Source organism: Hirundo rustica, chromosome 1 (genome assembly GCF_015227805.2).
Source record: "Hirundo rustica isolate bHirRus1 chromosome 1, bHirRus1.pri.v3, whole genome shotgun sequence".
Lineage (NCBI taxonomy): Eukaryota > Metazoa > Chordata > Aves > Passeriformes > Hirundinidae > Hirundo > Hirundo rustica.
In genome coordinates, this window is record NC_053450.1 from 151,086,767 (window position 1) to 151,101,984 (window position 15,218).

The following is a 15,218-nucleotide window of genomic DNA, read 5'->3' on the forward strand; positions in this document are numbered from 1 at the left end:
CACTGACAAATGAGCCACAGGAATTAGATGGAGCCTTCTGGATCTTCTCATCACTTGGGTCAGAAATGGCCCTGACCACCCTGATCAGCACTCGGGGTGACACCTGAGATGTGCCAAAAGCAGCAGCTCCACAGCTCTGCTGTTGGTGACCAGGAACCCAGCATCCCTCCTCTTCACCATTTCTCTACCAAAAATGCTCTTCAAGAAAGGCAAATCCATGAGAAAAGCAAGGAAAAAAAAAAGTGCTGAAGGTCTGAAAGCCATCTTTCTGGAGTGTGACCTCTTCAGGGCAGGGGATAGCCCCAGCAAAGGGCAAAGATGTTTGTCCACTGGTTGACAATGACAATTATAACAGGATGCTGGTCCCAGGTCACTTCAAGCACTGCAGTTAAAAAATATCAATCACTGCAAGATCAGAGAAGAGTAAGGAGTTTGAAAGCAAGCACTTAAAATATTAGCTGGGCCAGAAAGGCAATAATGCTCCAAAATGGCCTTTCTCCCCCCTAAAATGTCCTTAAAAAAAAAAAAAGAAAAAACAACAAAAACCCTCAACTGAATCAGCTCATTATCCATTGAGTTACTGACAAAGTCATCTCAAAAAGAAAGTTATAATCAGTAACTCTTCAAAGAGAGTCTTACTTGTGCACAACAAGAAAACTCTCTCTCCCTGGCTTAGGAGCCAGGGAATACCAGGAATGGTGTTTCAGATGCATTAGTTTCCTTGATTTCCTTCACCTCAAAAACATCCAATAAAAACCAATGAAACAACAAATGTTTTATTAATGAAGAAAGCATCTACAAAATTGCATAATCATTCACAGCAGCTTGGAATACAAAACAAATACATGGTACCAAAAAGAAATAGCTAGACAGGGTGAGGAAAAACAGGAGGGAGACAAATTTTTATGCAGAATAAATTAAAAAAAAAAAAAAAAAAAAAAAAAAAAAAAAGGTAAAGAAAAAGAGGAAAAAAACCCCAAACCACAAGTTTGCCTCTGTGAAATGAACTGTAAAAAACCGCTCAAATTCCAAATCTCTCTGGATTGCTTCTCTCTTTTTAAGCTCTAATATCTCCCCATCCTCTGACCTAAAGCATAGGATGTACCAGTAATATCAAGAGTCCTTTATCTGAAAGCCACCTTTTATTCACTAGTGCAAAGAGGTAGAAAGACAAAGGAAAAACATTCAGAAGTTGTTAATTCTTCCTATTTTTAAAAAATTTATTCAACTAAACCAAGCCCCTGCTCCCTGGCAGCCCTCTGGCACCAGGCACAGAGCAGAGGTTCATCCCTAGAGCCAGGACAGTGTGTGGCAGGCAATGCCACTGGGCAAAGATTTGCCAACAGAGCAGTAAATCCATCATGTAGTCACTTTGTCACTTACTAGGAAGAATTTTTCCAGGAAAGAAAGTTTCCATCCAGGTGAATCGCTTAAAATTATTAAAGTTGCTTAAGGAAGTCAATGAGCTTTTGCCCTATGCAAAGAATAGATATGTGTGGGTTTGGGTTTATACTACTATTATTTATTTTAGAATAGAGATAGATGATAGTCACACAAGGAACCGTCAGCTTTTGCAATGTGAGACAGAAACAATTCCAGGAACTGGACAAGCAGGCAGCATAAAGGCTATTATCATCTTTGAGAGAACACACACAGTCACAGTTGCTCATTGTACTTATATTTCTATAGAAATTAAGCATAAAATAACAGCAGTCCCCACAGTTATGCAAGGAGTCTTCCTAGGACCCAGATGAGAAATCACAATGGAGTTAAACATAGGCACCTCCAGCAGGACAAGATCATTCGTGTTGCCTCTGATTGACTGAAAATGTTCCTCCTTTGGATTAGCTAAATTCTATAGAGATAAATATACTATTCAGTAATTTACATGAAAATGAGGATGCATAACAGAGATATTTTCTTCTCTCTGCCTACAGTTTTGAACTATGTCAAAACAATTATGTGAAGATTGGCTCAAACACAGCAGCATTTTTAAAGACCATTTTTGGGAACCAGGACAGGCTTAATTTTCTTTGTACACTTCAAAAATTTTCAAGCAGAAAAGGAGGTGGGTAGGACTTACCATAAGCAATGGACCCAGTAAGGCATCAGCACAAATATTTAATGAAATTGAAAGTGGCTATAATAGACCTTAGCATTAAAAAGAAAGCACCTAATTTTGGACATGCTTAACTATTTAAAGAGATGCACCCTAAACTAAAGCACTTTGAAATATTTGTACCAAATCTGAGTGATTTACACTAAGGATGTAAAAAAGCAAAGTTTGAAATGAGCAGAAATCAGAGCTGTGGTGACAACTCTCTTTGTGACAGCATCAGAGGGCTGGGTAGCTTTTATCCACATAACTTATTGGTGGATTTTTGGATGACTTATTCTGTTGACCTTTATTTCTGAACATGGAAACTGCTAACACTTTCCCTTTTCACCAGTCCTGTGGCAAAGCAAGAAGTGAAAGAGAGAAATTTTACCTCAGGGTAGATTTAGGATCAACATGAAAACCTCAAACCAATGTGGTCAGCAAAAGCCTTTTATGCTTAGCTGAAACAAAAAGCAAGGTATTTTTCTTGTTTGTTTGTTTTTCTTTTAAAAATACTATCACAAAAATAATTTAATCTAAAGATAAATTTCTAAGTCTTTATTACAGCCCTTTGATAAACAGCCTGGCCACTCTCAAGGGCTCATTCTCCAGATGTTTTCCCTCCTGCCAATTTAGCAATGCTCAGCATTTCAAGTTTCCTAGAGGAGAAAGCATGAGTGTGACCAAGAGGAAATCCAGGAAAGGTTATATGTGAAAGAGGGTGTCCCCAGGTTACTCCAGCCTCGTTGCCCACCCCAAAACCATGTCACAGCCCTGCTCCTGGACTGATGGGAAGCTCTGGTGAGGAGGTGCCCCAGGGAGAGCAGAGCAGTGGGGATCGCCAGCTAAGAGCCAGTGCCTACTTGGAAACCACCACTCTTTCAGTCCTGCATACACTTCTCTTGTACTTCCAACCTCTGGAACAACCATAAAGTCAGATTAAATTAAATATCTTGTGATTTCCCCACACTGTTACAGGAAAGGGTCCCATAGGATTTAAGAGGCAAGAAGGGACGGTGTTTTGTGTGCTCCTTGACCCTCTAGAAGTTCTTGACAGCCACAGGTGAGATCTCACTCAGCCTCATCAGAATCCACACACAAATTTAGCTTCAGGTAAGAGCTCATTAACTAAATCAGATTCTGCTCAAGCATATCAATACCTTGTGAAGAGAGGTGTTATTCTAACCTCTTAACTAAGAAACACCAAGACAAAACAGACCAATGAAAAGCTATAAATAAATAGTGCAGGAAGGTGCAGAACCTTTAGGTTGTAGTGTGCCCTTACATAATATATAGACTTTCTCTAAAGAAGAAAAAAGCCAAAATCCCATCCAGCAATCAGCAGGAGTGTAAAAATACATCATTTTCCAAAACTCTCAGTTTCAGGTCAAGACAAAAACAGTTAGGACTTCGACTATAGTCACCAGGCCCTGCTCAAGTCTTATTTACACTGGGGTGAGTTTGATACAATCAGCAGTTGCACCACTTGAAGAAAGCTGGTGGGAGAACAGGGCAGTCCTGACTGAGTCCTCTGCCTTTCCAGAAGAATGACCAGGACTTGCCATGGGTTTCCTGGGACAAGCTCCTTGCACCCCTCAGACTTGACCACCTGTTGCTCTTCCCCTTCAGGTGATGCCTGCTGGGACCAGACTCGATTTTGTGAAGGGTTTCTGCAGACCACACTTTCATATCACACTACTTTGCTCTTCCTATCACCTCTGCAGGCTCCCTGGCTGGGACCCTGACTGCAGTGAAACCTCTGTGCATCTCTCCACAATACTGCCCCTGCTTCCTGTGGGAACTCTTGTGGCAAGGGTGATGCCTCAGGAAGGCTGACCTGGAACAGAGACTGGACAGAGCTAGTGAATAAAGTAGATATTTATTGAAAGGCCTTTAGGATACACCATGGGCAGGACAGGGTCTGACCATGGCTACACCCAAGGTGGACCCAAAATGGTCATAAATTGCTGACCGGGCATGAGATCTTACATTTTTATAAGCTTTGGTCCATTTGCATATTGGGGTTTAATTGTCCAATTACAGCTTCAGGTTGTGAGGTCCCATCCTTCTTGTTCCTCCCTTCAGTCCATCGTTGTTTGTGCTTTTGGGCCTGAAAATTGTCCTTGGTCTGCAGCATGGAAAGGATTTGTTTTGTCTCCCTACTCTGTGAAGAGAGCTTACAGCACTTAACATGAGGCTCAGAACTGCACCCCTAGGCAGCACAGAATCTGCAAAACATGAAAGCTAAAACTTAAGGCATCATTTCCTCCCTTGCAAAGAGGCCCTTGACAAGGCCTTTTCCTTGTCGAGTCTCTGTTCTAAATATCTGCTAATAATAGGTATTCAATAACAATTAAGTATCTAGCAACAGGAAAGAGCTAACAATAATAAGGCATCATGGGGACACCCATGGGTGTAGCAAAGTGTGCAGAGGTGCTCGGGCTCCCTGCAGAGGGTAGGGTGTCCTCCTCTTGCTCAGGCTGTGCACTGAAGCCCCTGGGGACTTTGAGGACTACTTTGATGCAGATGAGTTCATGGGCAGGTGCTGCTTAGCATGGGCCATGCTGACCATGGCCAGCAAATCTGATGGCCATTGAGACTGCCCCAGCTTGTGAGACTGATGGGCTGTAGCACCATCCACTGAGATAACCTAAAAGCCTCCCTTTTTCCTCAGCTGTGTTTAGGAATTGGGGAGCGTGCAAACACACTTGGTTTCTCATGGAAACCCGCTCATCCGTTCGTGCCAAGCAGCCAAGGCCATCTGCAGAGCATTTGAAACTGGCTTTTTTATCTTACACTCTTTTCTGCAGCCAAGTGCCAGAATGTCACTCCTCTGAGTCACCAGCCTGAACAGTGGGATAACCTGCTGCAGCCACTTCTCTCTTGGAGAGGGCAGCTGAACTGCACAGATGTTTTCATGTCAGTTCAGCTGCCACCTGCAGCCACTCCCATGGGCAGATGTCCCTTGGCTGGGACAGGGGGTAGCAGTTGCAATGACAAAGGCATGGAAGTTTTCATTGTGGCCCCAAAGCAACCACTTAGCCTGGGGTAAACTGTTCAGGGTGAGTATTGCTAAAGCTGACAGGGTAAAATACTCAAAAGTGGCTGGTGACTGTGCTTTCCTGGAGAAATCTGAGGAGAACCCACTTAGGAATAATTTGTGACAACTATAGGCTAAGTCACTATTTGTGACTGAAGGGCTACAGGTTGAAAATGCAAATCCAGAGATGGTCAGATCTTGTTTGCTCTGTCTTTTAAATCAGTAGTGCTCCTCCAAGCTTTCCCCAAATCAGAATTCAGTGATCTTCCCACTTAGTAGCAGTCTGACGGGTCTGTGTTATGTTCATCTGATACTACTCTGCATCACAGAGTGACATTAAAAAGTACATCTCCAAAAATCTAATGCTGTAAATTGTGGTGGTTTTTTTTTTTAGCTCCACCTACCCAGCTGTTCCATTTCCATGAGCAAAGCCACAGTTACACCTCAGGAAACTGGAAGTCAGGGTTTAAGCCATGCTACAGAAATTCATTTTCATGGACTGGCCCTTCATTTCTTGCTCATGAAAGATACAACAGATAGCCCAAGTGGGTCTTTTTCGACCATGGGCTCACACTTGTTCAAAATAAACAACAGCAGCAGGGTCAGTGCGGTTAATGAGGTAACTGCAACATCTTTCTTCGACCTTCCCCAAACACATCAAGAGATTGTAAAAAGAAACCAGAGCTGCTAACAAAGACAAAATTCACCTACAAATTTTAACATGAAAAAAGGTGCAAATCATCAAATGCAAAGCCAAGAACCATGCTGATTTATCTCCAAGCACGCTGAGGAGTCAGATTTGCTATTTCCTTCTGCCTGAGCCACAGCTGAGGCTACAGGTTTGTGCCCAGTGCTTACGACTCCTGCAGCAAATACATCTGTACAGCAATGGGCCCCTTGCCAATTAGCTTTTAACTCCAGCTCACATTTTCTGGATAGATTAGATACCAAATCTGTTTTGCAGAAGACACAACATCCTTCACATTGCATCACTGGATGAGCATCTGTTACTACAGTGCCTGGGTGTTATTTCCTAGATGGCCAGGGAACCACCAAGTGAGCTCACCCACCCCTGCCATTCAATTTTCGACATCCATTTCTTCAAAGGGCAGGAAGCTGACAAATGAAAATAAATGCCAGCAGAGCTCAGAGCCTCCCTGTCACCTCAGGACCCAATCCTGTAAAATACCGATATTTTCTGTGAAAGGTTGAGTGCTCTTGTGCTTTGCTAAGCTTTTTCTGACAGCTGGGACAGCCTCAGCAGCCTGCTGAGCTGCTTTCCTTACAGAGAAAAAAGGGACATCCTCTACTCATCTACTGAGGTCTTATGACTTTGCTTCAGAATTTTTTTTTTAAACAGATGCACAGATTTTCCTCCCCAGTTCCTTTAATACACACCTTTTTTTTTTTTTTTTTTTTTTTTTTTTTGCACAGAGCTAAATCTGCTAAAACTTCCCTATCTACAAACAGCATTTCTGTTGCTCAGCTGTTTACAGAATTGTGTCAGGACTGTTCATCCTTGTCCACAGAGACTAAAAGTGGGACTACCAAAGTCCTAAATGAAGGAAGATGTGAACATCTCAAAAAGCAGCAACAATCTCAAAACTGTCAACAAAACAGATAATTTTCACACCAACCAGTTTCCCACATGCAGCATGGCCCCTTTGCTCATGGGTGGTGTGAGAGTCTATTTGCAGCACTACAGGGAATGCCCAGAGAGGAGAGGAAAAAAAATCAGTCCAAACCCTGAAAGGAATGAAGCTGCTTGGCTCTAGAGAAAAAAAAACTCCTTCTAAATTTACTGATAATCTGACACCATGGCTGGGATCCATCTCACTCACATTTCTCTTTAAGAGATACCTTGGCTAATACATAAATCACATTTGCTTTTTGTCCCCTACCAACGTAACCTGGTTTTGGCACCTTGGTACTCTGAGTGGGCTTGTCTAAGGCTTGTGGTTAAAGTGAACAGAAAGAGGCACTTCCAAGGAGAGATTATTCTGATCCATTTTTGATCCCTAAAATTAAACAAATCCTGCCCACACCGACTGCAGTAGTGACACCCATCATTTAAAGACTATTGAGAGTGATGAGCTTCAGTGCAGGTTATCTGTACAAAAAAGATGAATTCCCACTATCTCAAACTAGAAACCTGTCCAGATTGCTCTGCCTGTGTAGCAGCTATTTCCAAAAACACCATCTCATGGTGTTGCTCTACAAGATGCTGGCAATCTGCAAAAGGGCTGAAGTCTGTTGATCATCTGCTCATATTTCCTGGGTATTATTTGAACTGTGTGCTAAACCCTTCTGGGAACTACCTTTGGACTGGAGGAACAGCCCTTCTCAAGCAGCCCAAGAGAAGACCAGAGGCCAGATGCAGAGACCAAACAGTGAAAGAAAACACAGTCTCAAGATGGCAAGACTCATTGGATCATTTAAAAACCATCATTTTCTATCCACCAGACAATGTCAGGTATTCAAAAGTCAAAAGAAATCAAGTTTAAAAATGTCCCTTCAAGAAAAGAAAGTCTGCATCAAATTCAAGATTTAATTATTTGACGCCTGACAGCTCTGAAGAGAAAGTCTCACCAGAAGGCACAAACCTCCCTGAGGACGCACTAGGCACACATTTCTCTGTGAATTAACTCCTTGTCTTCCCACCCTGCTTGGAATGGTGGGTCTGGGTTTCTCACTGCAGACTCCATATGGCGTAAATAAATTACAGCAATCTCCAACAACATTTAGAAGGAAACGAGAGTGCGAATCACATACAAAAGTTATAAAGTACTCACCAGGTTGCCTGTCCCAGGCTTTTCCATAATAACTGGGGGGAGCAGTAACCCTGCAGGAGAAGTAGGGTCTGGGTTGAGTGCCCCGGTGCCTCCTCCTATCAGGGAAACCACACCATTGCAATCCACTGAGCTGTTCCTTTTGCCCGTCTGGGTGTAGTTGGGAGTAGCAGGGTGAGAACTATGGCTCACTTGACTTTGCACGCTTGGACGCCTCCCAGATCTTGGAATTAAGAGGGAGCCCCGGTGGCTTTCATTTTCCCCAGCGATGCTGATCTCATCATCGGCAAAATCTGTCTCGGAGCAAGTGTCTCTGCCACGGAGTCGGAAACTGAAAACGCTTCCGTGGCTGGTTCTGCGCTTCACCAAGTTTGCACTGGGACCATAACTAATGCCAAGGAGAGTCTGGAAACCCCCAGAAAGGAAAAAGGGGAAAGAGAAACAACATTTTGCAACACGTTTTCAGGAGCGAGGAAGTTCTGGGGGAGAGCAGCAAGTTCCATGTTAAACCAAGCGCTTCGGAGAAAGAGAGACTTAATTACAGGTATTCAGACTCCGCAAAGTTAAGAGGTTGGACAGTCATTCCTAGCCTTTAGGTATTTGTCTAGCACTTGACAATTAAGGATGTACTGAAATTGGAAGGGTCAAGGTGGCATTCAGCTCACAGTGTGATACTACCTTCGTTTCTACTCCCCCCATGGGACAAGTGCCAGAGGACCTGGGAAGGCAGCACAAGGAGCGGAAGACAGGAGCAGGGAAGGGGATCCAGCTCCAATCTACTGCATCATCACACATCTTCATAGCAGCTAGGGGAGGAACAGTGCAGTGGGAGAAGAATAGATAAAGAAATAGGGCAGGAAATGAACTGCAGGGAAAATGAGAAGAAGAGGGAAGAAGAAGAAGCAGAATACGACGGAAGAAAGTGATAAAAGAAAAACAAAACAAAACAAAACAAAAACAACAAACAAACCAAGAGCAAGAAGAGGGATATGGTTTATTAGTTTGTAAAATGATTATCTCAGTGCACATGGCTGCTTAAGGGCTAGGTAACCTCAGTACACAGCAGTCTCCCTCGCTCAAATATCAGCCTTGACGATCCACTCTGACGTCAGTTAGTGAGACTGCAATTCTGCCAGAGCATCAGCAAGATGTAGCCAAGGACTAAACACACCTAAAATCCGGCAGAGCAAAAAGGATCTTCAGAAAACGTGAAAGAAATTCAAGTCTATCCCTTTCTCTTCTCTCTAAAGAGGAAATTACTGGAGTAAGAACATTTAGGCAGAACATATTTTTGAATTTATGCCTGCACAGAATTTCCAGCTTCTTCAGAGGAAAGTGAGCCAAGTATCTATGAAGAGAGGTCAGATTGCCACAGCACCCACAAAGCAGACAAATCAAATGAAGCCTGATTTCTGTGCTGTAGCTTACACCACTGAGTTATGTAATGATGCTATTTAGTGACACTGGTACATGGAGGAGTACAAAACCCAGGCTCTTTCTAACTAAAAACAACCCATTTGGATTGCTACCAAATTTCAGCTGGTCAAAAATCCAAGCCTAGCTTTCCATGGCACAGTCATTGAGACTGATTTCTGATGGCAACACACTTCCAGCTGCTCAGATAGCATCTGAATGATGACTCAGCCTTATTCCCTCCAACCATGCCAGACACAGCCCTGCAGAGAAGATTTACTATAAGCTTTGAAATGTGTCTCTCACGCTTCTCATGCATATGACATCCAGGGGCAAAAAGTGAAAACAAGGAATATTAATCTGAGAAATAACCTGGAAATGCACAGCTCCAATCCATGGTGCTGCTGGCACGTGGTGTCCTGAAACCCATCCAGAATGAAGCTAAAGAGCAATTCTGGGTTTAGAAAAGGCACAATTTTTTACGTGACCCTCTCAACCAATGAGACAACAATAGAAACTATTGGATTAAAAAATGCATGTCATCTACAGAAATCCAGCTCTGGGTAAATTTTATGAGCTGGGGAGTCATTAATTGGTCACATTTACTTACACCACTTACATGTTTTCTATGAGCTTTTTATGGCTGCCAAGTATCCCTAAATTCACTGACAACAAAATAGAAAAGGACTTAGCCCATTACATGGCTATTACAAAACAACAAAACAAACTGATTTAAACTTTGCCCTCAGTAAAACAAAGACAAAATATCTGGAGCTATTTATGATCCTTTGATACATACAGCATGGGCAGATTCATATTCATGCATGTCAGGAACATTTACATAAAACCTTATTTAATAACACTGTCTCTCTGTTTTTCTTCCCTGCAATAGCAAGCAGAAACAAGTGCCACAAAGTTTTGACTTGGAGGCAACTAGCAAAAGAATATAAAAATGCTAATAATGTCTTTGTATAATATTTAAAAAGCCCTCAGAGACAAGTTTCCTCCTTTTCTCCTCCTCTCTTTTATTTTTAAGCTTTGTAGGTTTCCACTAAGACTTTTTTTTATCTCTAGTAGGGATATGGTAGATATAATCAGATGAATGAAAGAAAATAAACCAGACTGAGGGTAATCTTGAAGCAAAAAAAAAAAAAAAAAAGTAAAAAATTTGAAAAAAAGAAGGTTTGTAAAAATGTTTAATGGGCATTTTAGATTCATTTTAAAAATAAAGAGGTAATATGTTTTCTTCCTCTGTTCTGGCACAGACTGCATGCTGTATCTGCTGTGCTAATATCAGTTATCATATTAAATAACTGTTTCTTCTGAAAGTTTCAGTTTTAATTGCCTTGCTCAGAGCCTGGCCTGTCCAGGGAAGTATGGTGTGGAACAAGTGATGTTGCAGACCATGACTTACCATCCTCCTTTGTCCATCATCGTAGTCACACTTGGAATTCCTTTGGTCTTCCCCATATTCATCTGCCCCCAAAGATTTCTTTTTCTTTCTCTTATTTCTTCTTTCTTTCCCACTTTTAGGTGACATTTCCAATGAGCTGAGTGACATCGAATCAATTCCTTTAGTGGCAAGTGCCTAAATCAGAAGATTGTAAGAGGTATAACATTGTTATTTCAGGATTTCAGTGAAAACTACTGCTGCTCAGAAATTACTTTTCCTTTTAAATTTTAGGGTCATATAGAGACATGTTAAAAATTTCAGAAGATAAGCAATCATAAAACTTAGGAATGGCTGCATAAAAGGATGGTTTTTATGTTGAGTTCCCACACAAGACCATTTGACATATCATGAAGGAACAGCCTGTGCGCACACGTCGTGCACACATCTCTGGACCAACACTTCGGTGCCTGGCAAAGAAAAATCTCAAGCTGGGGAACCTCAGATATAAGTCCCCCTGGTCTTCAGCCCCTTGAAGGGCTGGACAGGGGGGAAGCCCAGCTGGCTGCTGGGATTTTCCCTCCCCTGCCACAGAGGGATGCTAGGAACAGCAGGCGGCTCAGCCGGCACGTTTCTGTAAACACTTATCCTGAGCAGCAGCGCAGGCAGCTGCGATCAGAGATGCAAAGAAAGAACCACGGGCTTAACTGGAGATAAGGTGGCCTTTGCTGTGCCGTGTGCTTCCATGCTGTGCTGACCATCTGCTGGGATCGCTGCAGGAGCAGGCTGATAACACACCAGCTGCTGGGAGCCCTGCAGAAGCCCAGTCCCAAAGCCTGAGCACTCAAAGCCTGGGAGCAAATGAACAGCCAGGAGGAAGGATCAGCTGGAGCTGGGAGAGCTGGGGCCCTGTCCCCAGCACAGGCAGGAGGAATGAGGGGACTCTGGGCACAAAGGTCAGGTTTGAAGGTGCTGGAGAACCAGTGGTGGCCACATCAGTGGCCTGGACACCAGCCTAATGCAGCGCCCCCGGCTGAAACGCCTCAAGAGAGGGAATTGTTAAAAAAAGCCTCTCTTGGTTCCCCAGAACAGGAGAAACAGATGAATCCTCAGAGCTATTGTCTGTAAGCCACTAGAATCAAACAGGCAATCATCTCCCCACTGCAAAATACTCCCTTCCTCCCACAGGCATCAGTCCAAGGAAAGTGAAGGCACTTAACAGCCGTGTAAAGAATCAATCATGTATTTCAAGGAGTAGCGGTCGCTCTATTACGCTGAGAGAACAACAAAACTTAATTCCTGTGGGAAATATCTTTCATAAGCAAGCTGCTTAGAGCAGAGAGGAGGAGGGCTCAGACACTGGTCTAGGCTGTTTTGGTTGGTTTGGTTTGGGTTTTTTTGAGTCAATTGATTTAATTGCTATGCTCAAGTGTTTTCTCCTCATAAAGATTTGGCAAGTCTTTTGGTGTTAAGCTCAGATTTAGGAATGTGTTAGACCAATTGTATAAACTGATTGATAGTCCCCAGGCAGGTCTGTCGATTATATTTCTGCACCCTTTATACTGCACTTTATAAAAGCTGGCCTGAACAGTTTTCGTTTTCCTTTTTGATTGTCATATTTTGTTGATCTAGAAAATATTGCAGGTTGTGCTACTAAGCAGGCTGTACTCATAACTGGAAAATAAATGAATTTTTAGTTTCTTAGCATTTTCTTACCTATTGCTTGGATTGTTTCTGTGCTCAATACTTCTCTCAGATACTAAAAAAGGATTTGGACAGGCTTGTTCCTCAAGGCATGGAGAATCACAGAATCACAGAACAGCCTGTGCTGGAGGGGAGCTTTGAGTTCCAACCCCGCTGCCATGGGCAGGGACACCCTACCAGTTAACTCAGTGTTCCACCCAGCCTGGGCCCAAGGATGTCCCCATGTCCTGCCTATCTACCCTTTCTGTTTGGGCTCCTGTGTCTGGACCATGTCCTGCTCCTCAGGCATTGCAAGCCATTACCCACTGCAACAACTCCAGGGGCAGGAAAGGTGTGTGGGACCAGGCATACCTGGCAAGAACACGCGATGGCTGAAGGATGGGAGGAAAGCTTAGTTTACATGAGTCCTGATATGAGGATTACACAAAAGAGAGCCCTTGAGGCAAGAACTTAGTGGTACAGTGAGAAAGCCAACATCAAGATCTTGATCAAGGTTTGTAGAACCAGATTAAAACTGAGTAGATCTGACTGGGGTGAGATCTGTCAGCAGGACATCTGAAAGCTCCATGGTGCAGCCATCCCATTCACTTTCCTGAACCTCTTCTTCCAAATGTCTACTTTGAGATGCCAGGAGTTTATTTACAGAATTACTGAACTTCATTAGTGAACATCACGGACCCAAATCACTCCACTCCTGAATTTTCTTCCCATAAAACTAGGATAATACTCCAGAGATATTGCAAATACGAAGGAGCATTTTTGAAGCACATGGAGTCTGAGCAGTGGCAAGAGGCACTGAAAAACCTTGGAGGATATTAGTCACTTTCTCTTCCAAGCAGGCTTTGACAGCCTGAGCGGGGAATTCTGCTCGAGCTGGCCTAAGGCAACAGAAGGAATGATGAGAAAGCAAAGAGCTTCTCTCGAGTCATGCACTGTCCACCCTCTGCACTGATCAGGGCACAAGGAAGATGAGAAATGGTTGGCTGAAGAAAAGACTCTATTAAAGAGCATATAGACAAACGGAAAAAATTCAATTTTCAGGGGAAACTTTCTTTTTTGACACATTATGTTTTCCGGGCTTAATGTTCCTTTTTTGTGTACACACAGGCTTAATTGAAATCAAAGCCTTCAAAATGAAATTCTTAAATATCTTTAATTATAGCTGGGGCTAAAGTTGACTGTTATTAGGAAGAGCTCAGCTGGAGTCAATACACATGAAAATTTGTGTACAATAGGTACGAGTTGGAGCTCAGTCTGTTCCCTTAGGTTATGGCAGACTTACTCTGTTCAAAGTGGCTGTATATGAACTAAATTGCATTTACCTATTACTTAAACTATCAAAGAGGATCTTTAAAAGGACTTAAATGATTCATAAGCCACTACTAGCACTTTGTCAAGAGTGAATTGCATTTCCTATTTTCTTTCCGAGGATTTAAAAGGGCTTTGGATTAGGCCCTGAAGCCATATGTACCCAAAAGAAAATTATGTATATTAGTTTATATTGTGTTTCAAGGATTTATTTCTCTGAACTACAGTGCTACGTGCTATTTCAGACTAATTTTCTTATTGTTTTCTTGTTCATAGCACCTAAAATGTTCTCTTCTGCTGTTTAATAAAAGCTTTCTACCCCACACAAACCACATGCAAATTAAATACTGTCATTAAGGCTATAAGGCTACATCTACCATTTGGTTTTGTTGTTTTTTTTTTTTTTAATTTATGATATAACATTAAATTCATCCCCTTTTCATAATTTTCAGGTCTTAACCTCAAGGTCTGCTTGTTTACCTTTTCAGGAATTAAGCTGTATGTGCTTCAAAGAGGTTAATCTACACCTTTACTTTCATTATCAAACAATTGGATATTTATAGCAGCTTGAGCAAGACAGTGAGGAAACTAATGTGTACTAAAGGGGTGGTGGGAAGGAGGTTTAGCTGGGGCTCTGGCTGAGATGCCAAAACAGCTGGGTTGTGCTCAAACGCAGATGTAGTTTTACCATCATTAAAACATCTTATAAGCCAAACTATATTAATTTTCTCTGCTGGCTTATGTGGCATGGTTTAACTAGTACAGTTCTGGATATGTAAACCCCAAACGGTCCCACTCCTAACATGGAGAACTATAGTTTTTCTTTCACCAAAAAAAGACTCCAATAACTTTGTCCAGTACAATTAACATTAAACAGCTTCCAAGGAAACTCTTACTTTGGCTATCAGACTAATGTAAAATAAAGAGGACATGAATCCCAAGGTAACATTTGTTCAAGTCACCCAAGGCTAATCATGTCATGTAGTTCACTGACCTCCTGCTCTTTCTTCAGCATCTCCATGGCTTCCCGAAACTTCCTTTCCTTCTCCTCTGTTTCAGCAATAGTGGCTTGGTTCTGCTCCTCATACGCCATGGCCACAACAGCCAGAATTAGGTTGATCAGGTAAAACGAGCCCAGAAAGATGACCAACATGAAAAAAAGCATGTAGATCTTCCCAGCAGATCTGAGAGTCTGAAAGTGCAAAAGTAAAATTAACACCGCTTTACAATGTTTTCAAAAATAAAAAAAAAAGATAAAATAAAGAAAAGAAAAGAAAAGAAAAGAAAAGAAAAGAAAAGAAAAGAAAAGAAAAGAAAAGAAAAGAAAAGAAAAGAAAAGAAAAGAAAAGAAAAGAAAAGAAAAGAAAAGAAAAGAAAAGAAAAGAAAAGAAAAGGGGTTTCTTTTAAAATTAGATTTATAATATAATTGAATCCAACTTTTGTTAATAGTTCAAACAGAAAGCCTTTGATGAGAAA

The 15,218-nt window shown here is 42.1% G+C and overlaps 1 protein-coding gene across 3 annotated transcripts in view; it reads right to left on the reverse strand.

Moving 5' to 3' along the window:
• Positions 1-15,218, reverse strand: part of LOC120764554 (sodium channel protein type 5 subunit alpha-like) — a 215,693-nt gene that overhangs the window by 106,223 nt on the left and 94,252 nt on the right. For all 3 annotated transcript variants that reach the window (XM_058419749.1, XM_058419748.1, XM_058419747.1), the window contains exons 10-12: positions 14,737-14,934; positions 10,755-10,928; positions 7,931-8,332 (exon numbers count right to left, since the gene is read on the reverse strand). In XM_058419749.1, coding sequence (XP_058275732.1) covers positions 7,931-8,332; positions 10,755-10,928; positions 14,737-14,934 — 774 coding nt within the window. The remainder of the gene's footprint in view (positions 1-7,930; positions 8,333-10,754; positions 10,929-14,736; positions 14,935-15,218) is intronic.